Source organism: Lepidochelys kempii, chromosome 1, assembly GCF_965140265.1.
Source record: "Lepidochelys kempii isolate rLepKem1 chromosome 1, rLepKem1.hap2, whole genome shotgun sequence".
Taxonomy (NCBI): Eukaryota; Metazoa; Chordata; order Testudines; family Cheloniidae; genus Lepidochelys; species Lepidochelys kempii.
Genome location: NC_133256.1, coordinates 7,535,977 through 7,557,999, shown reverse-complemented (window position 1 = coordinate 7,557,999; position 22,023 = coordinate 7,535,977). Strand labels below are relative to the sequence as shown.

The 22,023-nt window shown below is 54.9% G+C and overlaps 1 protein-coding gene across 2 annotated transcripts in view; it reads right to left on the bottom strand.

Annotated features, from left to right (window-relative positions):
• The window catches only part of INPPL1 (inositol polyphosphate phosphatase like 1), a 75,320-nt gene that overhangs the window by 42,116 nt on the left and 11,181 nt on the right, over positions 1–22,023 (bottom strand). For both annotated transcript variants that reach the window (XR_012157509.1, XM_073333644.1), the window contains exon 2: positions 5,041–5,104. Coding sequence is in view for 1 of the 2 variants with exons in the window: in XM_073333644.1 (XP_073189745.1) it covers positions 5,041–5,104 (64 nt within the window). In the remaining variant the exon portion in view is untranslated. The remainder of the gene's footprint in view (positions 1–5,040; positions 5,105–22,023) is intronic.

The following is a 22,023-nucleotide window of genomic DNA, read 5'->3' as shown; positions in this document are numbered from 1 at the left end:
TAAACCTGCTGCCTCTTAATTTCACTGGGTGACCTCTGGTTCTTGTGTTATGAGTAGGAGTAAATAACACTTCCTTAGTCACTGTCTCCACACCAGTCATGATCTTATAGTCCTCGATCAGATCCCCCCTTAGCCGTCTCTTTTCCAAGCTGAAAAGTCCCAGTCTTATTAATCTCTCCTCCTATGGCAGCCGTTCCATTACCCTCATCATTTGTGTTGCCCTTTTCTGAACCTTTTCCAAGTCCAATATATGTTTTTTTGAGATGGGGCGGCCACATCTGCACACAGTATTCAACGTGTAGGCTGGATGGATTTATAGAGAGACAACTTGATATTTTCTGTCTTCTTATCGATCCCTTTCTTAATGATTCCCAGCATTCTGTTCGCTTTTTTGGCTGCCGCTGCACATTGAGTGGATGTTTTCAGAGAACTACCCACAATGACTCCAAGATCTCTTTCCGGGGTGGAAAGAGCTAATTTAGACCCCATCAGGTTATAAGTAGAGTTGGGATGATGTTTTCCAATGTGCATTACTTTCCATTTATCAACACTGAATTTAATCTGCCATTTTGTTGCCCAGTTTTGTGAGATTCCTTTGTAACACTTCTCAGTCAGCTTTCAATTTAACTGTCTGAGCAGTTCTGTATCATCTGCAAATTTTGCCACCACACTGTTTACCCCCTTTTCCAGATCATTTATGAATATGTTGAACAGCACTGGGCCCAGTACAGACCCCTGAGCCCCGCAAACCCAGAGCCCCCTCCTACACCCCAATCCCTTCAACCCCAGACCCTCCCCAGAGCCTGCACCTGCAGCCCAGAGCCCTGACAACCTCCTGAGGTAATTTATTCCAGTGCTTAACCACCTTGACAGTTAGGAAGTTTTTCCTAATGTCCAACCTAAACCTCCCTTGTTGCAATTTAAGCCCATTGCTTCTTGTCTTAGCCTCAGACGTTAAGGAGAACAAATTTTGTCCTTCCTTCTTATAACAACCTTTTATGTACTTGAAAACTGTTATCATGTCCCCCCTCAGTCTTCTCTTCTCCAGACTAAACAACCCCAATTTTTTCAATCTTCCCTCATGGGTCATGTTTTCTAGATCTTTAATCATTTTTGTTGCTCTTCTCTAGACTTCCTCCAATTTGTCCACATCTTTCCTGAAATGTGGTGCCCAGAACTGGACACAATGCTCCAGCTGAGGCCTTATCAGTGCGGAGTAGAGCGGAAGAATTACTTCAGTACCAGGCAAATTGGTTGAAACTACAGTAAAGAACAGAATTACCTGAAACATAGATTCATACGATTTGTTGCGGAAGAGTCAACATGGTTTTTGTAAAGGGAAATCATGCCTCACCAATCTATTAGAATTCTTTAAGGGGGTCAACAAGCATGTGGAGGGGGATCAAATTGATATAGTGCATTTGGACTTTCAGGAAGTCTTTGACAAGGTTCCTCACCAAAGAGTCTTAAGTAAAGTAAGCAGTCATGGGATAAGAGGGGCTCCGGGTTTGGGGGGCTCAGGGCTGGGGCAGGGGGTTGGGATGCAGGAGGGGGTCAGGGCTCTGGGTTGGGGGTGCAGGCTCTGGGGTGAGGCCAGGGATGAGGGGTTTGGGATGCAGGCAGGGGCTCTGGGCTGGGGCAGAGGATTGGGGCGCAGGGTTCGGGCAGCTCCCCATCAGCGGTGAAGTGGTGGTGCTAAGGCAGGCTTCCCTCTAGTCCTGGCACCACGGACCGCGCTGCGCCCTGGAAGCAGCCAGTAGCAGGTCTGGCTCCTAGGTGGAGGCATGAAAGCGGCTCCGCATGGCTCTTGCCCCCAGGCACTGCTCCCCCCGCCCAGCTCCCGTTGGCTGGGAACCGGTCAATGGGAGTGTGGAGATGGGGCTTGGGCAGCACACGGAGCCCCATGTCCCCCCCGCCTAGCAGCCAGACCTGCTGCTGGCCGCTTCTGGGGCACACCGTGGTGTCAGAACAGGTAGGGACTAGCCCCAGAGCCGCCGCGACCCAGTGCCTTCCAATCCACCACCCAGTACTGGGTCCCGACCCGCAGTTTGAAAACTACTGGTCTAGATAACACTTAGTCCTGCCGTGAGTGCACGGGACTGGACTAGATGATCTCTTGAGGTCCCTTCCAGTCCTACGATTCTATGAAGTTCAGCTTACAGGCCTGTAACTGCCAGGATCACCTCTGGAGCCTTTTTAAAAATTGGCATCGCCTTAGCTACCCTCCTGCCATCTGGTGCAGAGGCGGATTATTACACTTAGTACCACAGTTAGAAGTTCTGCGGTTTCATACTGGAGTTCCTTCAGAGCTCTTGGGTGATGCCCTCTGGTCCTGGTGACGTATTACTGTTTAATTGATCAACTGGTTCCAAAGCCTCCTCTATTGACACCTCAACTGGGGACAGTTCCCAGATTTGTCATCTACAAAGAATGGCTCAGAGGTGGGAACCCCCCTCACATCCTCAGCCGTGAAAACCGACGCATAGAATTCATTTCGTTTCTCCACAACAGCCTTGTCTGCTCCTTTAGCACCTCGATCATCCAGGGGCAGCTTCCTGCTTCCGATGTATTTTTAAAAAAGATTTTCTTCAGGTTTTGTGTATTTAGCGAGCTGCTCTTCGAATTCTGCCTGGCTGCCTAATTAAACTCTCACACTTGAGTAGCCAGCGTTTATGCTCCCTTCTGTTTTCCTCAAAAGGATTTGACTTCCAACGCCTTTTTGCCTCTAACTGCCTCTTTTACTCTGTTGTTTAGCCAGGGTGGCACTTTTCGGGCTATTGGGGCTTTTCCTGTATTTGGGGGATACATTTCGTTTGAGCCTCCATGATGGTGTTTTTACACAGTCTCCACGCAGCTTGCAGGCTTTCACTCTTGGGACTGTTCCTTTTAATTTCCAGCTAATTACCTTCCTCGTTTTGGTGTAGTTCCCCTTTCTGAAGTGAAACACTGCTGCACTGGGCTCCTCTGGCATTTCCCCCGAACACTGATGTTAAATTTAATTACACTGTCGTCACTATCACTTGGGGGGGGGGAGGGGAGGAGCTGTGACTAACATGGCGGTGGCAGGGGGTTCTGACTGGCATGGCAGTGCCCGGTGGGTATGGGGGGGCTGTGGCTGGCATGGCAGTGCCTGGTGGGCATGAGGAGCTGTGGCTGGCATGGCAGTGCCCGGTGGGTCTGGGGGGCTGTGGCTGGCATGGCAGTGCCCGGTGGGCATGGAGGGCTGGGGCTGGCATGGCAGGCATGGCTGGCATAGCAGTGCCCAGTGGGCAAGGGGGGTTGTGACTGGCATAGCAGTGTCTGGGGGGTTGGGGGGGCTGGGGCTGGCATGGCAGTGCCAAGTGGGCATGGGGGGCTGGGGCTGGCATGGCAGTGCCTGGGAGGTAAGGGGGGCTGGGGCTGGCATGGCAGTGCCCAGTTGGTTGGGGGGCTGGGGCTGGCATGGCAGTGCCTGGGTGGTTGGGGGGGCTGGGGCTGGCATGGCAGTGTACGGTGGGCATGGGGGGGCTGGGGCTGGCATGGCAGAGCCTGGTGGGTCGGGGAGGCTGGGGTTGGCATGGCAGAGCCTGGTGGGCATGGGGGGGCTGGGGCTAGCATGGCAGTGCCCAGTGAGCCGGGGGAGCTGGGGCTGGCATGGCAGTGCCCAGTGGGTATGGGGGCCTGGGGCTGGCATGGCAGTGCCCGGGTGGTTGGGGGGCTGGGGCTGGCATGGCAGAGCCTGGTGGGTCGGGGAGGCTGGCATGGCAGTGCCTGGTGGGCATGGGGGAGCTGGGGCTGGCATGGCAGTGCCTGGTGGGCATGGGGGTGCTGGTGCTAGCATGGCAGTGCCCAGTGGGTATGGGGGGCTGGGGCTGGCGGGTCGGGGTGGCTGGGGCTGGCATGGCAGTGCCTGGCGGGTCGGGGTGGCTGGGGCTGGCATGGCAGTGCCCAGTGGGTATGGGGGGCTGGGGCTGGCGGGTCGGGGTGGCTGGGGCTGGCATGGCAGTGCCCAGTGAGTATGGGGGGCTGTGCCTGGCGGGTCGGGGTGGCAGGGGCTGGCATGGCAGTGCCCAGTGGGTATGGGGGCCTGGGGCTGGCATGGCTGTGCCTGGTGGGTCGGGGTGGCTGGGGCTAGCATGGCTGTGCCTGGCGGGTCGGGGTGCCTGGGGCTGTTATGGCAGTGCCCAGTGGGTATGGGGGGCTGGGGCTGGCAGGTCGGGGTGGCTAGGGCTGGCATGGCAGTGCCCGGTGGGTATGGGGGGCTGTGCCTGGCGGTTCGGGGTGGCTGGGGCTGGCATGGCAGTGCCTGGTGGGTCGGGGTGGCGGGCCAGAGGCCAAGGCCCCAGGAGACCGTTAGAGGGGGAGGCCTTGCTCTGAGACTGCTGAGCAGAACTGCTAACCACACCCATGGCCCGGAGAGAGCCCCTCGCCCACGGCGCTGCACAACAGCTACCCAGAAATGCAGCCACCTCTGGGGAGCAGGGCAAAAACCTGCTCTTCAGAAGAGCCTCATAGGACCTGCAATGCCCACGCCGAGCAGACGCCCCTCCGGTGCGCGAGGTCTCAGCTACCAGACACCACCGCATTGGCTGACTGGCCCCAGGACTTTCACTGGCGGGGGCCTGGCCTCCTCGGAGCCACTGCACATCTCAGCGCCTCCTCCGTCCCCTCAGCCAGGGAAGGCGGGAGCCAGCCCTTATGGACGGTGCCCAAGCTAAGCCCCCCTCTCGGTAGCCAGCCCCCAACAGCCACCACACGGCACGGCAGGCATTGAACTCGGACCCTTGAGGTTCAGAAGCAGAAGCCTCTATGGCTTGAGCCAAAGGACACTCTCAGCCGGCACCACTAGTACGGCTTTTATCCTTCGTAGTAGAACCAGTGAACACCGGCACAGCTTACGGCATACGCCTGCGTGGACAGGGTAAGCAGGGGCAACCCCCTGTCCCCAGGACCCTGCCCCATTGCTTGGGCTCGAGATCCGGGTCCCAGCAGCGAGGACAGGGCTGCGCCCGCGGCAAGAGCTATGCCAGTCTTGGCACACGGCAGCGTGGCGGTCCCTACCTGCACCGCTAGGAAGTCATCCTCATCTGGCAGGATCCGGTAGGTGTGGACGTGCTTCTGGAACCTGCGGCAAGCCGGAAGGAAGAGGGGTTAGAGAGACGGTCGCGGAGCCCCGCGAGGCCAGGGCGCCGCAGAGCGGAAGGATGGGCTTGCGGTTAACGCACTAGGCTGGGACTCAAGTGATCGGGGTCCAATTCCCTGCTCTGTCGCTGACTCCCTGTGCGACCCTGGCCAGCCCCTGATCCTCAAAGGTATTCAGGTGCCTAACCCCCATGGGTTTCAATACCTAAATACCGTTGCACCTTAATCTCTCTCTGCCTCTCTCCCCCATCTTGGACATGGGGTTCAGACGTCCTCTGTCCAGCCCTTGTTTACAGGGGCTCTAAGCTACCCAGGATGGGGGCAGTCTCTCACTGTGTGTCCGTACAGCACCCGACGCACTGGTGCCCCAACCTCGGTACAGCCTCTGAGAGCTATTGCAGTACGTCTCGTAGCGCTTAGGAAGAGCAGCACTCTCACGGATCTCAAAGCCACTGAGAAACGTTCATGAATTAACTGTGGGGAAACAAGGCCCAGACAGGGGACTTGCCCAAGTCCATGTACCAAATCGGGCAGAAGCCAGGAGTCCTGGCTCCTACCCCCAGACTGTAGCTTTCCGGTGCAATGGCGCGCCGGCTTACAATGGGTCTGGCCCGTGGACTGAACCACGCAGCACAATTCCCGCCACGCTATGCAACAGGAAGCCAGCTGCAGCCCCCGAGCGCCCTGCCCCCATGCTGAGCTCTAGTCCCCTGCCCCATGGGAATGGCCAGCACAACCCCCGAGTGGCTGGAGAGGGAAAGACACCAGGGGAATCTTTTCACCCTTGTACAATTAAAAAAGCAGCTCAGTGCGATGGGCTGCAGTGCTGTAAATGCCGTGTGCGGGCCCCGAATGCAGCTATCACTGGAATGCCGCCGGCGGAGTTTTCCAGTGAGCAAAGAGCAGGACAAGGAGGTTACAACTGAAACCGCTTAGCAACCTTACCGAGCTGCATTGGAGCAAACTGGCTAATGTGTATGTGTAGCACTGCGCTCTGCTAGCTGTTGCAATTGCTCAGCCATGTGTCATCAGCCCTATAATGCCAGCAACCAAAGGAGAGTCTCTCTTGGCTTGGGTGCGAGGCAACTGCCCTTTTGGAGCAGGAAGATCTGGGTTCTGCCCTTACGGCTGCCATGACATTTTGGATGGCCACAGTGTGCAATTGTTGTATGCAGTAACACTTACACACACACACACACACAGAGTCCCTGTCCCAAACAGCTCCCAGGCTACAGAGATAAGACAAAGGACAGGAAGGGAAACTGAGTCACCGAGCGGGGACAGGACTTGCTCAGCGTCACCCAGCCGGTCAGCAGCAGAGCTATGGGAAGAGCCCAGGTCTCCTGACGCCCAGCCCGGTGCTACACCCACTAGACCGTACTGCCTCCCACAAACGAATAAAGGAAATTGATGCCTGTGAAGTGCTGTGAGATCTGCTACTGCAAGGGGCTAGAGGCAGGCCAACGGGGCTGTCAAAGCACTGGCAACAAGGATGCCTTTTAAAGACAAATATTTTGGCTTTATTGCTCAGCCCCTCTCTCCCCCCAGGCTCCCCTTCGTGCTGCCAAACAAGCAGGGGAAATGCACTGGGTCTGACACTGCACCAGGCAGCCCTGTTTATTTCACCGGGAACGACCGACGCGCCAGGGAAGCTGCCGAAACAGCAGCCGGCAGGTAAGGGGCAGAGCAGGGCCGATGTTGCAGCCGGCCAGCCAGAGCCAGCCACTCACAGCTCAGCCTGGTAAGGGTGGGGCTCTGAACCGCGCTGCGCTCCCTCCCCACTCCCCAATCTGAGCCCGCAGGTGGACGGGCAAATCCTTCCAGCCTCCCCCGCTCCTGCCCCCTCTTGTCCGTCTGCCAGAGGAAGAACGCTCAGGAAGCTGGATTCGTGATGGCTAAGCAGCTTTCCCCCTGCAGGGCGAGAGGATGGGGGCTGTGTATAGACTGGGTCAGACCATCTCTGACAGTGGCCCCGTACCACAGCGTCAGGGAGAGTGCCCAGAACAGGGCAATCATGGCTTGATCCACCCCTGTCGTCCACTTCTGGCTCCTGGCACTCAGCAGTTTAGGGACACCCAGAGCATGGGGTTGCATCCCTGACCATCCTGGCCAATAGCTATGGATGGACCTATCCTCCATCAACTTCTCTGATGATTTTTTGAACCCCATTATAGTTTTGGCCTTCACAGCATCCCCTGGCAACGAGTTCCACAGGTTAACTATGCATTGTGTGAAGAAGTATTTCCTCTTGTTTGTACTAAACCTGCTGACTGTTAATGTCACTGGGTGACCCCTGGCTTTTGTACTGTGCGGAAGGATAAATGACTCTTCCCTATTCATTTTCTCTGCACCAGTCATGATTTTATAGACCTCTAGCAGATCCCCCCCCTCCCCCCCAGCATCTCTTCTCTACGCCAAACAGCCCTAATTTTTTTAGTCTGTCCCCGTATGGAAGCCGTTCTGAACCCTTCATCGTCTTTGTTGCCCTTCTCGGAACCTTTTCCAGCTTTATCCTTTTTGAGATGGGGTGATCCGTGGCATTATGACCTGATGCGTGTGTGTGTGTGTGAGACCAATGCTCTCTACAGGATAGAATCAAAACTGTTCTGCTGTGTGTCATATGCCCTATACTGTTAACAACTAGCATGAAGCACTGACTGGGTCAGTGCATTACTCTCTGGCCCTAGACAGACTGCTAGGTCTGGGGTGAGGCACACTGGCAGGGGGGGCGGAGGGGGGAAGCGAGTGCAGACCTTAATGACCTGGGTGGCACAGTGCGGTGCAATGCAGCCTCAGGCTGCCAAGGGACCACGCATCCCCACTCATTGCATTCCCCAGTGCAGCCCCACTCTTCCCTCCTCCGCTGCCCCTTTCCTCCCCCCGCTGCATCTGGGGAAACAGCTGCCTTCTCCTATTAGCTGCCCGCTGCCTTCTGTCATCACCCAGCCAGCGGGAGGCCGGTCAGACACACACATTCATGCCACCGCTGCATCCAGGAATCCTGTTCTCCTAGGATTCCCCTGCCCACGGGGAAAGGCCTCTTTGCTTGTGCTACCCACTCCCCTTAACCACACCCGTGCCCACCTGGCCCCTTTACAGAAGGCCGATCTTCCTGCTCCACAGCTCTGGGCCAAGAGACTGAAGTTGGTTCCTTGTTTCTTGTTCCTTATTCATGGTTTTCAGGTCCTTACTTAAAGGTCAACGTTATTTTAAAAGAGATCAATGTAAAATTATGTTGATTTTAGGTTAATGTGTTAACAGTGGAAATGGCCAATGACTGATGTACTCATTAAATAAAGAAGCAGCTGGGTTTTGATAGCCCTTACATGATGAAATAAGTCTCCCGTCACTGCGAGTGTCACATCTCCATCGCCATCAGCTGGTTCTGAAGGAGCTGGGGCATGCCCCTTGCCAACCCGAAGCTTCGTACGGGTGGCCACTTCTCATGTCCCCATCACGGTTCCTTTTCCTTCAGCCCTCCAGTCACCCCCTCTGGGGCACCTGGCATTGGCCACTGTGGGAAGGCAGGATACTGGGTTGGATGGACCTTTGGTCTGACCCAGTCTGGCCGTTCTTATGTAATGGGAGGGTCTTCTATAAAGCCAGGAGGTTGGAAATAGTGTGTGAAGGTGCAGGAGGAAGCCTGCAGTGCCTCTCCCTGAGATAAGGGAGAAGGACCCTGGTAGAAGGAGTCCAGCGGTGAGATCAGTAAGGCGGTGGAGATGCAGATCTGAACGGTTCACTACAGGGCCCTAGACTGGAACCCAGAGTGGAGGGTGGGCCTGGGTTCCCCTCCCATCCACGGCAGGGTGTGTTTTAAGGGGAGTGGATACGAAGGCTGCCGGAGTCGCTGATGGGGTGACACCGTCAGGGCAGCGGGCGTGAGGATGGCCTGATGCTGCGCGGGGAGAGAGACCTTGAAAGACCACCCTGGCAGGGGAACCGCTGAGCCACCTGGCTGGAGTCATGAGGAAGGGGCTGCAGACTGAGAGAGAGAGAGACAGAGAGACAGAGGGCAACCGCAGGAAGGGGCATCGGCCTGGTGGAGCTAATCCCCAGAACAGCCAGGAGGCAGCGTCACCCAGCTGTGAGCAGAGCGCCCCGTCACAACATCCAAAGAGCACATCCGCCCGTTTTGCCCCGGCATCACTCTGGGAGCTTTTGTTCAGCTGCTTGTCCACTTCCTTATGACTTGGAAAATGGAGCAGAGGGTATTCTTATCACGCTGTGGATGACAGCAAGCTGGGAGGGGTTGCAAGCACTTTGGAGGGCAGGATTAGAATTCAAAAGGGCCTGGATTGGAGAACTGGTCTGAAATCAACCAGATGAAATCCAGTAAAGACAAGAGCAAAGTACGTCACTTCGGAAGGAAAAATCAACCACACAATGGGGAATAACTGGCCAGGCTGTAGAACTGCTGAAAAGGATCTGGGGGTTACAGTAGATCACAAGCTGAACGTGAGCCAACAATGTGATGCAGTGGTGAAAAGGGCTAATATCACTCCAGGGTGTAGTAACAGGAGTGTCATATGTAAGATGCGGGAGGTAACTGTCCCACTCCACTCCGCACTGGTGAGGACTCAGCTGGGGAACTGTGTCCAGTTCTGGGGGCCGCACTTTAGGAAAGATGGGGACAAATTTGAAGAGTCCAGAGAAGAGGAATAAAAATGATCAAAGGTTGAGAGAACCTGAGCTGCGAGGAAAGGTTAAAAACCTGGGTGTGATTAGTGATTGAGAAAAGAAGACCAAGGAGGACATGGGAACAGTCTTCAGATCTGCGAAGGGCCGTTCTAAAGAGGACAGGGATCCACTATTCTCCAGGTCCACTGAAGGTCGGACAAGAAGTGATGGGCTTAATCTGCAGCCAGGGAGATCTAGGTCAGATATTAGGAAAAATGTTCTAACTAGAAGGATAACTAAGTACGGGACGAGGTTCCCAAAGGAGGATGTGGAATGCCCGTCATTTCGGGGTCTCCGTCACTGGAAGTTTTTACGAGCAGGTTAGATGTATTACAATGTATTTTGTTTGACTCCAGATCACTCCACAGGACTCCTCCGGCCTCATCGTTAGTTACCATACCACCAAGCTTTGTGTCACCCACCAGCTTTATCAGCATTGGGTTTATATTTACTTCCCGATCGCTGACGAAATGTTGACTAGCATCGGGGCTAGTCCAGACGCCTGCTACCCCATACAATGGACACCCACGTGCAATGATGACTCTCCACTAAGGACTACTTTTTGAGACCTATCCATTAGCCACTTCTTAATCCATTTCTATTGTGCTTTATCAATGCCGTACAGATCTCACTTCCGAATCCGAATGCCATGCAGCACTGAGCCAAATACCTTATGAACCTCTCCGTGCATCACATCGACTCTAGGGGCTCTTACAGCTCACCACATTCATCGCCGCTCCATGCGAGCCTCCGGATTAAGCACTGTGAGTCCACACCCGTCATACGGCATTTGTTTGTTCCTCCTCTCCCCAGGGCCAGATGCATGGGCAGTGGAGTGTCCTGTTTTGTCAGGGTTTCAAGTTTGGTTCTTAGTTGTTAAATATAGGTTTGATTGAAATATACCTGTTGCTATGTGTTTATGTTAGAGAAGGCCAGGTCAAAGACATGAGTCTGGTGACTGGAGGTGAGGAGGTCTGTGATGGTTCTTAGTTCCAGGGGGAGTTCATTCTGGAGTCTGGGACCAACCCACCCGAAAGTTCAGTCTGCTGCATAGACGAGCTTTATTCTTACTGTAGAGTTCCCTTGGGCCTGCGGAGAGAAGGTGTTGACCACGGCCTTTGTTCTGCAGCTTAGGAAATCTTTTAGCTATCCTGGGCCCCGGTTACTGAGCACCTTGAATATAAGGGCTGAGACCTTGAACTCAAGCTGAAATTCTCCGGGAAGCCAGGTCGGGAGCGGAGGACAGGTGGGAATGCTGCGGAGGTGCCTGGCAGCGTTCCGTACTAGATGGAGTTTCCTGGATGCAGAAGGTTTCGTGCTCAGGTATGTCGTGTGGCTGCAGTCCGGCTGAGCGGTGACAAAGGCATGAATAACTCCGTGCACGGGGATGGGATGGAATCTCAGGAAATGGCAGAAAGCGTTACTCGCGGCAGCTGAGGAATCCAGGAGTGCTCCTAAACTATGCGTCTAATTGAGGAACCGTGAGTGTGAACCTTCTGCTACACGATGCTGCACTGTGGCTGCAAACTCTTCACCTGCATCAGTCAAACGTGTGATGTCGTCAAGGAATGCACTCAGCTTTGTTTACAAGACTTATTTTCTAGAAAACCATACTGACTGGAATTAATGATATTCCTTCCCTTTAATTCTGCATGAGACCTGCAGCGTGTCTCTCCCAAATTACCCTCCCCCTTAACAACACCACTTCTGTCAACACCTAAGCACCTGCCTATACAGTGTAACTCTTCCTGGTCTCTGGTTTGACTCTGCAGCCTGTAACAGACCGCACCAGCCCTCTCCTGGGCTTTGTTAGCGAGCACACTGAGCCGCACGCCTTGTGGCTCCGAGTCATCAGTAACTCTCAAATGAGTAATCATGTCTTTTGCCATCCTCTTCCCCCACCACCTCTTGTACCCACTCCGTCCTTCCCAAGCAGATTATAACCAACCATGGGAACTGTCCCACCAGGTTTCCCTAATGCCAATTCTAGTGGGTTTTTTTTTTCTCATCAATGAGAAATTCTAACTCCTCTGGCTTGCTACCCGGACTCGTAGCGTGGGTAGACAAGCAACTGAAAACGTCGTCTCCTCAAGCTCTTTGCCACGGCAGTTCAGTTTGTTCCAGACATCCTGAGTTTGAGTTTTGTGCTGCATTTGCTTCCTTAGCACCCTCCCCTTGCGCTGGCAGTTTAATGCCTGACTGTCTAGCCAAGTCCCCTACTTGTGATACACAGGCTGTTCCATTCATACTGCCCCCCTCCCAATGTGGAATGTGGCCCAGTATTCCATAAAACCAAAAAACCTTTGGCCTCTCATCCGTTGCACAACTAAGAGATCACCTCCAGTATTTTCTGTCTTCTGCCTTCTCGAGCTCACTGAACTGGCAGGATCACCGAGAAGATCACTCAGACTTGCCTTTTCTTCCATGTGGTTCCAAGATGCTTCTTCTATGTTCTGTGTAGCTCCATGCGGAGTCGTGTCTTTGGTTCCAATGAGTATCATCATCATCATCAGTGGACACTCGACAGACAACTTCATAACCCCGTCTAATCCTGCCATCACATCTTGTATCTTCACTCCAGGGAGACGGCACGCCATCCGCTTGTCCCAGTGCGCCTTTCTGTGTTCTCGGTCCGCTCTTCTAAATATGGAGTCGCCAAGGATGATTGTTTGCATTAACAGTTGAAGAACCGATCTTGGTTGCTGCTTGTTTCATACTGCAAGGACACCCATTGCATGTGTTCCCTGAAACTTCCTGTTCCATTCCTCCAGAGCCAGGTTCTTCGATAGTTGACTTGCCGGATGCCTGAAAACGTTTTGCTACGTCTAGCCGGGTTGAATGCCCCGGTTCTCTTTCCCTTCTTGGTCACAAATCGCCTGAACCCTTCTTTGGTTTCTACTCTGTCCAATTCCTGTATCGCCCAATTCCTGGCATCTGTGACAATGATTTCCAAACCTGGTGGTCCAGGGAAGTCTTCGTTTCCTCAGATGCTGCACAATGGTGCAACTTTTGCTTCCAGACTGCGTGTTTTCTAAGGCCAACAGATTCCTATTCTATTCCATCTTCCAGCAGAAAGGAAACCGTAGCACATCCAAGGCAGGTCCCAGCAGTTGTCCTGTCATCATCCATGCCTGCTAACTGGTGGAGAGCCATTCCTAAACCATGATTCACGCTCCCGCTCTCAATTCCTACCGAAATTCATCCAGTTTGCTGCTCCTCCTCACCTGGGAACTGACCGATCTACTAAGCCTCACTGCTCAGCTCTCTCCCTTGCAAACAGAGACCTCAAACACCGTTCTGTTTGAAGGCCCAAGGGTCCCAGTGACAAGGCCCTCTCTGAAACACAAACAGACCTGTCTCACTGGGCCAGGTGAGGGGCCCGCAGCCCAAGCACACAACACTCATCAAGAACAACCAACCAACAGCTGAAACAAAGACGACACTCACCAAGTCCGTCCACCCACCAGATCCACAGCTTTACCTGCTAGCCCCTCCTGTGGCCCCACAAAAGGGTGTGTACATGTTTGAGGCGGGGAGGATGGCTGGGGGCAGGGGCCACAAATTTTTGCAAAGAAAAATTTTCAAGTAAGGGTGTTTCACATTTCAGTTACATCAGGACATCTTCACGGCTGTGGGGACACGTCACCCAGGGTGACCCAAGACTTATTCTGCCGCATCCAGCCAGACAAAGCCCAGCTTCCTCGTCAACCTTCACTTGCAAATCAGACACGGGACGAGGGCAGAACAAAGCTGCAGGTCGGCAGGGGACTTGTCCCGGCTCGTTCAGAACGGTCTGAGGTCACAGAGACATGTCACCTCGGGGTGACCCATGACTGACTTTCTCTGATGCATCCCATCAAATCCCAGCTCCTTATTTCATTAGAGCTCGATGAGATTTCTAAAAATGTAATCTTAGACGGATAGATTTGTAAATGATTTTGGCTTTGGACAATACAAAACTACTCAAGACAGGTAAGTCCAAAGCTGACTGAGGAGAGTTACAAAAAGGATCTCACAAAACTGGGTGACTGGGCAACAAAACGGCAGATGAAATTCCATGTTGATAAATGCAAAGTAATGCCCATTGGAAAACATAATCCCAACTGTACACATAAAATGATGGGGTCTAAATTAGCTGTTACCGCTCAAGAGAGAGATCTTGGCGTCACTGTGGAGAGTTCTCTGAAAACATCCACGCAAAGTGCAGCGGCAGCCAAAAAAGTGAACAGAACGTTGGGAGTCATTAGGAAAGGGATCAATAATAAGACAGAAAATATCGTGTTGCCTCTATATAAATCCATGGTATACCCACACCTTGAATACCGCGTGCAGTTCTGGTCGCCCCATCTCAAAAAAGATATATTGGAATTGGAAAAAGTGCAGAGAAGGGCAACGAAAAATGATGAGGGGTATGGAACGGCTTCCGTCTGAGGAGAGATTAATAAAACGGAGACTTTTCAGCTTGGAAAAAGGATGGGGGGGGGATATGGTAGAGATCTATAAAATCATGACTGGTGTGGAGAAAGTGAAAGTGTTATTTACCCCTTCACATAACACAAGAACCAGGGGTTAGCTGATGAAATTAACAGGCAGCAGGTTTAAAACAAACAGGAAGGTTCTTCACACAACACAGTCAACCTGTGGAACTCATTGCCAGGAGATGCCAGGAAGACCAAAAGTCTAACTGGGTTCAAAAAAGAACTAGATAAGTTGATGGAGGACAGGTCTATCGACGGCTATTAGCCAAGGTGGTCAGGATGCAACCTCATGCTCTGGGGGTCCTCTGAGTACCAGAAGTTGGAACTGGATGATCAGGGCTGGATCACTCAATAATTGCCCTGTTCTGTTCATTCCCTGTGCAGCACCTGGCACCAGTCTCTGTCGGAAGACAGGACACTAGGCTCCATGAACCATTGGCTGACCCATTAGGGATGTTTGTATGTTCTCATGTAATAAGGAACTGGGAACCCCTGATAACGAGCTGGTACCATGAATAATGAGCTGGGAATAAGTCACAGGCCTCTGCCACATGAGCTCAGGAGACACTACTGGCTGGTCCTTTGTTCTCTCGACGGACCAGCCCTAGAGGACGACGTCTCACCCACTCCCAAAGCCAGAGCCCCAAGCGGGCGCGGTGATGTGCTGCCGGGGGCTCCCCCCGAATCTCCTGCTTCAGCTGGTGATGTGTGCCACAGGTGCCCAGGACCCTCTACCCCCAGCCTCAGTCGCAACTTGGCACTGACCGCACCTGGTGTTTAACCTTCAGTATGAACCGGCCTCTCCCCACTGGCCCCGGGGTCAGCAACCCGCTTGGGGGAGCAAGGTTGGGGGGTGGTTGTGGGTCGGGGGGGAGGGCAGAGCTCCCAGCATGACGAGATGGAGCTAATTAGGATAAAATCCCCAACTCTGCCCCACCTCCTAGTGGCCGGAAACTTCCCCCTTCTCCAGCCGGACTTCCCGTAGCATGCCCCCTGCATGCATCCTCCGACCCACCCCGAGGGGAGACTGGCTTCCTAGGAGTTAAGTGCAGGAGATCGCCAGGCCCCATGCGCCGTGCCCTGGGAGCAAGGCACAGACCACATCAAAGCCAGGGCGGTGCCGTTACTCTCCTCCACGCAGCGGAGCTGCCTGGGGCCCGACGAACATCACCAGGGCGATGGCGGGTCCCCCAAGAATGGCGGGGGGGAGGGGGGCGGCAGCCAGCGTGTGCCACTGAGTCAGCGGTTCTGCTGGCCTCCAACCAGCCATCACGTGGGCAGGGTTTTGTGAGACAGCGGCCAGGCCCCCCCAGAGGAGGGAAGGAGCCGTAAGAACCTGCGTAGAACAGGATCAGAGAAACGGCTAGGCCCTGTCCTATGGATGGGGAAAAACAGGTTCCCACTTGCAGTTTGGCAGAAGCTACAGCTGCCCCCGGGGCTGCGTGTGCAGATAACCCCACGGTATCAGAGCGGGGACAGACTGGGGAAAGAGTCACAGCCCCTCTCCTGGCCCCTTTCATATCCGGCCCTGACGATCAGCTTGAGCTTCGACCGTACATTCTCCCAGGCTGGGGCTGGGTTTGAGTCTGTGAGCCAGGTAACCCCCCCGCCAGGTTTTAACACCCCCCCTCCCCAGTTTTAACCCCGCCCCCGAATTTAGCCCTTCATGACATTTGCAAAGTTCCAGGCAAACTCCTGGCGCTGGTAAACGGATTGATGATGATGGTTCTCTGGACCCAGCTGGGTCGGAGCAGCGTAAACCCTGCTGCCCTGGCATTGTCCCGGAGCCTGCTGGACGGAGGGCTCCGGGCAGCCAGGAAGTTATTTATTTTTCAGTGGAAGCTTGCAGAAACCAGGGGCCGTGAGCCAAGCTGGTGGGGTGACGAGGAGATGTTGAGAGACGGGCCGCAGGATGCCACCGTGACCCGCGGAAGAACGGGCTCGACCCCAGAACGCACCAGGCTTCCTGTGCCAGCCGATTCCAGCCAGCCCTGGCTACTAGCCCCAGAGGCCCCTCTGCTTTGCGGGTGATGGGAGATTGCTAGGCGAACAGAGGGAGGCAGGCGGGTAGAAACGTGTCACAGATGCACAGTTCCCAGCACAGGTCTAAGGCACAGTCAGATTCAATGCCATGGCCCGTGCTCGCGTGCCGCTGATGGCAAGACGCCCACCCACACCTACAGGGACCACGGCGGGAGGGCTAAGCGCTCACCCACACATGCTGCCAGCCCCACCACCCCCTGCTAATGGGATTTCTCCGGGCTTCAGAGAGGGAACCCCTTGCCGTCAGCCCAGGAGGCAACGATGCCCCGGGGGCAAGGAGAAGACAGCTAAGGGGGTTGCACGCACAGAGTCCATCAGGATCCCACGCCCCACTGCGAGCGGCTGGCTGGAGGTCCCGAAAGGTGACTCGACCTGAAAGCGTGGGAGGAGCCAGGATGAGAGGCATCGAAGAGACTTGGCCACAGGACGTTAGACCATACTTTCTCTCACTGTGACCGCACGCCCGCCTCTTTCACCCTCGAGGAAGGAAATCTAAAAATACCAACTGTATTTAAATGCACATGAAAAAAAAAAAAAAAGATAAAAGGGCAGGGAAATTTCAGTGGGTAAGGCAGGGTTTGCGGACAGCGGATCCCAGACTCAAGCCAAGTTATTCTGCTTTGTTCTAACTCAACGGGACACTCACGACTTACCCCTGCGGGGACGGGTCAATGCACGTAACAGCCCAGTTTGCTTACTTCCCATTTGAGACGGGTCCGACCCAGAACACCAGATCCAGCTGCCTGGGCCGCAAGGAAGTTTTGATTTGGTTCTGGATCCAGATGCCATGACTCTGGAGCTGCTCCGCTCTTCACAGCGGTCCCCATTCAAACTAAACAGCCATGGTAACAAACAAACCCACCTGTCCCCATGCTGCGCAGAGTGGCCACCCCCACCAACAGCAGGGACTGACTGCTGAGCTGGCTGTTCCAGAATAACCAGCCTCTGCTACTGAGCTAAGAGAGAATCTTCATCAGCTGTTCGCAGTCCTGGGGCTATGACACCCAGTTGAGCAATTCTGATTCCATCCACTAGAGGGCAGTGATTCAGACACATGAGCCCACCCCTCCCCGTCTCCAAGCAAATACTTTGCTAACATCAACCAAGCGTGCAGCATGGGAGGTCAACACAGCTAGACTTTGGTTGTGCAAAGCATCAGCTCCACCGACAGACCGAGCCACAAGCTTCAAACCCTGCTGGGATCTTCCCCGAGAATGGGGAGAGCGCCTCTGACTCAGCGCAGGAGCCGTGCACACAGGTGGATGTTTCACAAAACCGCCAAAGGAGACAGAGGCTCCCGCTAATTGCGCATCTGATGGACACAGCCGCCACGCAGGAAAGGATTATTTTAGCCTGATCGGGAACGCGCACCTCGTGTCTCCTCACAAGGGCGGGAGAGCAGACCAATCAGCGTGGTGTTACGGGGAAGGCACTTTGGCTGGATCAGGTGGTAGGACGGTCTGATTTTCTCAGAGCACCACGGCAGGGGCAGAGTTAAGGGTATTTGGATCCTTGACTGTGCAGTTCCATCCCTCACTGGGTATGTCTGGGAAAGCAAGGGGAGAGAAGCAGGTGGGGAGGGGAAGCACCGCTCTGTGGGCGCATCGCTGGCATAGGGTCCCCTAGGCTGATCTGCCCCATGGACTGCAGAGCCTGACTGCACAGCGAGCCCCAGCTGAGGGGAAGCAGGCAGCTCCCCAGGAAGGGCAGAAGGTGGGTGCAGGAATGGGAGGGAGAACCAGGAGTAAGTGGGGATCAAGCCCAGCTGGGGAAAGCCAGGCCGGAAACTCAGGGAGTGAGGATAGAGAGCCCCGGGAAAGACCCTGCCTAAAGCAGGGAGAAGATTGGGAGACCCAGAGGGTGGGGTTAGGAAGCGGCCCAGGGAAAACCTCTGGTAGAGGAGCAGCCCTGGTCGTGCAGTACAGGGCCCTGGGCCGGAGGGTGCGACTGGGTTCTCCTACCCGCCCCCAGGAAGGGGGGCTGCAGGCTGAGCCCAGGAGAGGCTGAGGAAGGGCCCCAGAGAAGGCGGAAGGATTCTGTTTGTGTAAAAGACATTTTTGGACGTTTAGTTCAGCCAGCCGTGACTCTGGCCGGGGTGGGGTTACGATGGCGACCCGGCCGGAGTGCCGAGTCACTGGCAGAGAAACCAGCACGGCTCTGGAGGGACGGCCGGCGGGGGTGGGAGAGCGGCTACGCCACGCCTGGCCACAAGGGGGCACCGAGCGACGAGCGGACTTGTTGGCCCAGTCGCCGAGGTTAGGGCAGCCCCGAGACTATTCGAATTTACACCGGACTAGTGCAGACGGATCACCAGGGCCAGGAGCTGCAGGAAGGTCCCTGACATCTCCCCACGCCCTTGCAAAGAGCTGAGCTCAGCCAGAGATGAGAATCTAGCCCTTAATCTCTCTGTGACTCAGCTCCTCTTCTGTCAAATGGGAATAATAATCCCGGAGAGCGTTCCCATGCTGGCTCAGCCCCGGGCTCCGTCCAGCCCAGGCTCCTGGCTCTGGCAGGGGCTAGCCCCAGCCGCTTCCGAGGAAGGTGTGGGAACCCCAGCAGACAGGTATGGGGGAATCTGCCTGTATGTTAAGGGCACGTCTACGCTGGACACTTCAGTCAACCTATGATAGGTTCACGTCTACAGAACCTCCTTCTGCTCGTGGTGCGCGTCCTCACCCGAAGTGCTTCCACTGACTTCAGAGGGGCAGTGGGGAGGGCTGAAAGCCTGGGCTCCCCCCTCCCGGGAGCCTGGCTGCCTCCCCGGGCTCTTGGCTCCCTGCTCCTCGCTGCTGGGAGCCCAGCTTCCCCCCTGGGTTCTCAGCTCCACACTTCCCACCACTGGGAGCCTGGCTGCCCCCAGGAAGGTCCTGAGAAGAGGGTTTTCTCAGGGCAAAGGGCTAGGGGGAACTTCCCAGCAGGAAGCTCTGTGGCTGGAGTCCAGGCAGCTCCTGGCCACCCAGTAGGGAGCCTCAGTGCAGCCTGACTCCCTGCAGGGAGCAGGGAGCCCGGGCAGCAGCTAGGCTGGGAGCAGGGACCTGGTGGGCAGCCCAGCCAGGAGTGGGGAACCCAGAGGGCAGCCAGGCTCCTGCTGGAGCCCCCCACCCACTGTGGGATGCTGGCCCGGCTTTCTTGTCAATTTCACGGCAAACTGACACTGACAGCCAACAGCCGATATAAGTAACCTGCAGTGTCTACTGCATGGCCCTAACTACACCCACAGAAGCCCTACGCCCCTCATGGAGGTGGAGTTATGTCGTCGGCGTAGTAGGGCGCTTACGCCAGCTGGAGCACGGCTGGAGAGCGCACGCTGACTTAATGAGGTCGATGTACGCTGCCTCACCTCGACCTAACTCTGCAGTGTAGACCAGGCCTGGATTCTGATTGTTACAGATCAGCTCGAGCCCTGCAGACTGAGGTTTAATATCGCTGCCAAACTGTCTGTTGGCATTAATTATAACTCTGGTTATTCTTGTTCTCCATGTGACCGTCCACGCCCTTTTTCAGACTTGTTAAGATTTTGCTCTTGATGACTTCCTGTGGCAGGGAGTTCCACAGTCTGCATGCACATGAGGTGAGAAAACGTTTCCTTTCATCAGCTTCTTGTAACACCTAGTTTGTTTGTTTTCTCACAGCTGCACCTGGAGCAGAGGACTGCTGGCTGCAGTGACATCTAGGTCCCATCCCAGAGTTGATACAGTTAATTTAGACTCCTGGAAGGTGCATGACCAGTTTAATTCTTCACCTCCAAGATGCATTACTTTGCCTTTATCGAAAGTGAACTTCATTTGCCATTTCTCCCCTAGCTTGGTCTGGTCTCTCTGAAATTCCTCACTGTTCTCTCAAGCCCTAACTAACCTACATAATTTTGTGTCATCTGAACATTTTGCCTCTTTACTGCTCACCCCCTGTTAAAGTGGGAATTTCACCCTTAGATCTCCCCTTTGAGTCAAGACTGACATGTCTCTCCCCACACACCCTGGTGGCCCGGTACAGAGCCATGGGGGGGCTGGGGGGTATATGCCTGCCTCAGTTTCCCCTAATGGGTTTGCAGTGAGTTCAATGAGGCTTTTCTGCTGGGAACAGTGCCCCTTCAGAGGTCTGGTTTATTTAACCCAAGATTAAACAATCCTTCCCTCCAGCCTCCTAACCAGGAGGGGCCAAGTTAACCTTGGTCTGTCTGTTCCCCTGCAGCCAATCCATTGCCTCTGTCCAGCCTCCTTACCAGTAAAACCCTCTTGGCCCAGGACCCCCTTCTAAAGTCTGGCCTCTTGCCATCATCTGGGGAAGGGTGCCCTCTGGGCTCGGGCCCTGCAAAGGTCTAGCCGCACAGCTCTCCTCTGCAGTGGTGGGTAGTTCCTCTGGAGCACCTCTCCCAGGTTCCCCCTAGCCAGTTCCCCTGAGAAAACCCTCTTCTCAGGACCTTCCCAACTGAGCCCTCGTTACCCTTCATTAGACCTAGACGTCCAGTGGCCAGGGTGGCCCAGAGCCGTAGCCACATGTGTGTGGGTGACGGGGAGGGTGATGGGGAACAAAGGCAATCCCGGACAACGGTCAGAGTTCTTGCAGGGGAGCGCAGCTGGAGGATCCAACACGAGGGGCTGGCTCAGGGGGTGGAGAGGCAGGATCCGGCATGGCAAGGCCAGGCAGCAACCGGCAAACAACAGCTTCCTCTTCCTCCTGGGGCCTCTCTCGCAAGCTGGCAACCTCTGAGCACACTGCCTGGGCACACGGCCGTTAGCAGGAAGGCTGCTGGGCAGGGGCAGTGGTTTGGCGCACCGTGGTGGCAGAGCGGCGAAAGATTTCCGGGTTCGAAACCTGACAGCTCCTTAGCGAACGGCCTCCTTCACACCTGTGACTCAGAGATGGCTTGGGATGGACTGGCTCTCCTTAGCGGAGCCTGTCCCAGGAAAGCTGGGTCTCCACCCCCTCAGGGTCGGCAACTCTGCCCTGTCCAGATCATTAATACATACAGTAAATGACCCGGGGCCTACTACATGCATATGGCTACCATTGAAGTCAGTATATATGAAGACATCGGGAGACTTGTGCACACACTAGTAAAATTCATCACTGTGTAAGTGGCAAAGTCTTGAATTTCATGGAGTTTGCACTGAAAGAATTTTTCAGAGCCTTGAGCCCTCCACGGGGCGCTTGCTGCCACGATGGAAACAGAGCGGGGAGGGAGAGCTCGGTGGTTTGAGCACTGGCCTGCTAAACCCAGGGTTGTGAGTTCAATCCCTGAGGGGGCCATTTCGTGAGCTGGGGCAGAAACTGGGGATTGGTCCTGCTTTGAGCAGGGGGTGGAACTAGATACCTCCTGAGGTCCCTTCCAACCCTGCTAGTCTATGATTCTAGACCGTTTCAGCCTATTTTTCATTCCCATCTCTGGCCAGTTGTCCGTCCATGACCATACTTTGGCTCTCACCTGCCGATACTTAGGCCAGTTCCGCCCTTAAAACTACAACGCACAGGGTGTGAAAAATCGATATGCCTGAGCACTGTAGCCAAGCCAACCTAACCCGCAGTGTCTATGATCTCGGTCAGGGTCCCTGCAGCACCCGGCACATACAAGGGGCCCCTGATCTCAGTCAGGGTCCCTGCAGCACCCGGCACATACAAGGGGCCATAACACACAGAATGGTTTGTTCTATGATGAATATCTTAGAAATACCCTTCAAACTCACTCCCCACAACTAAATCC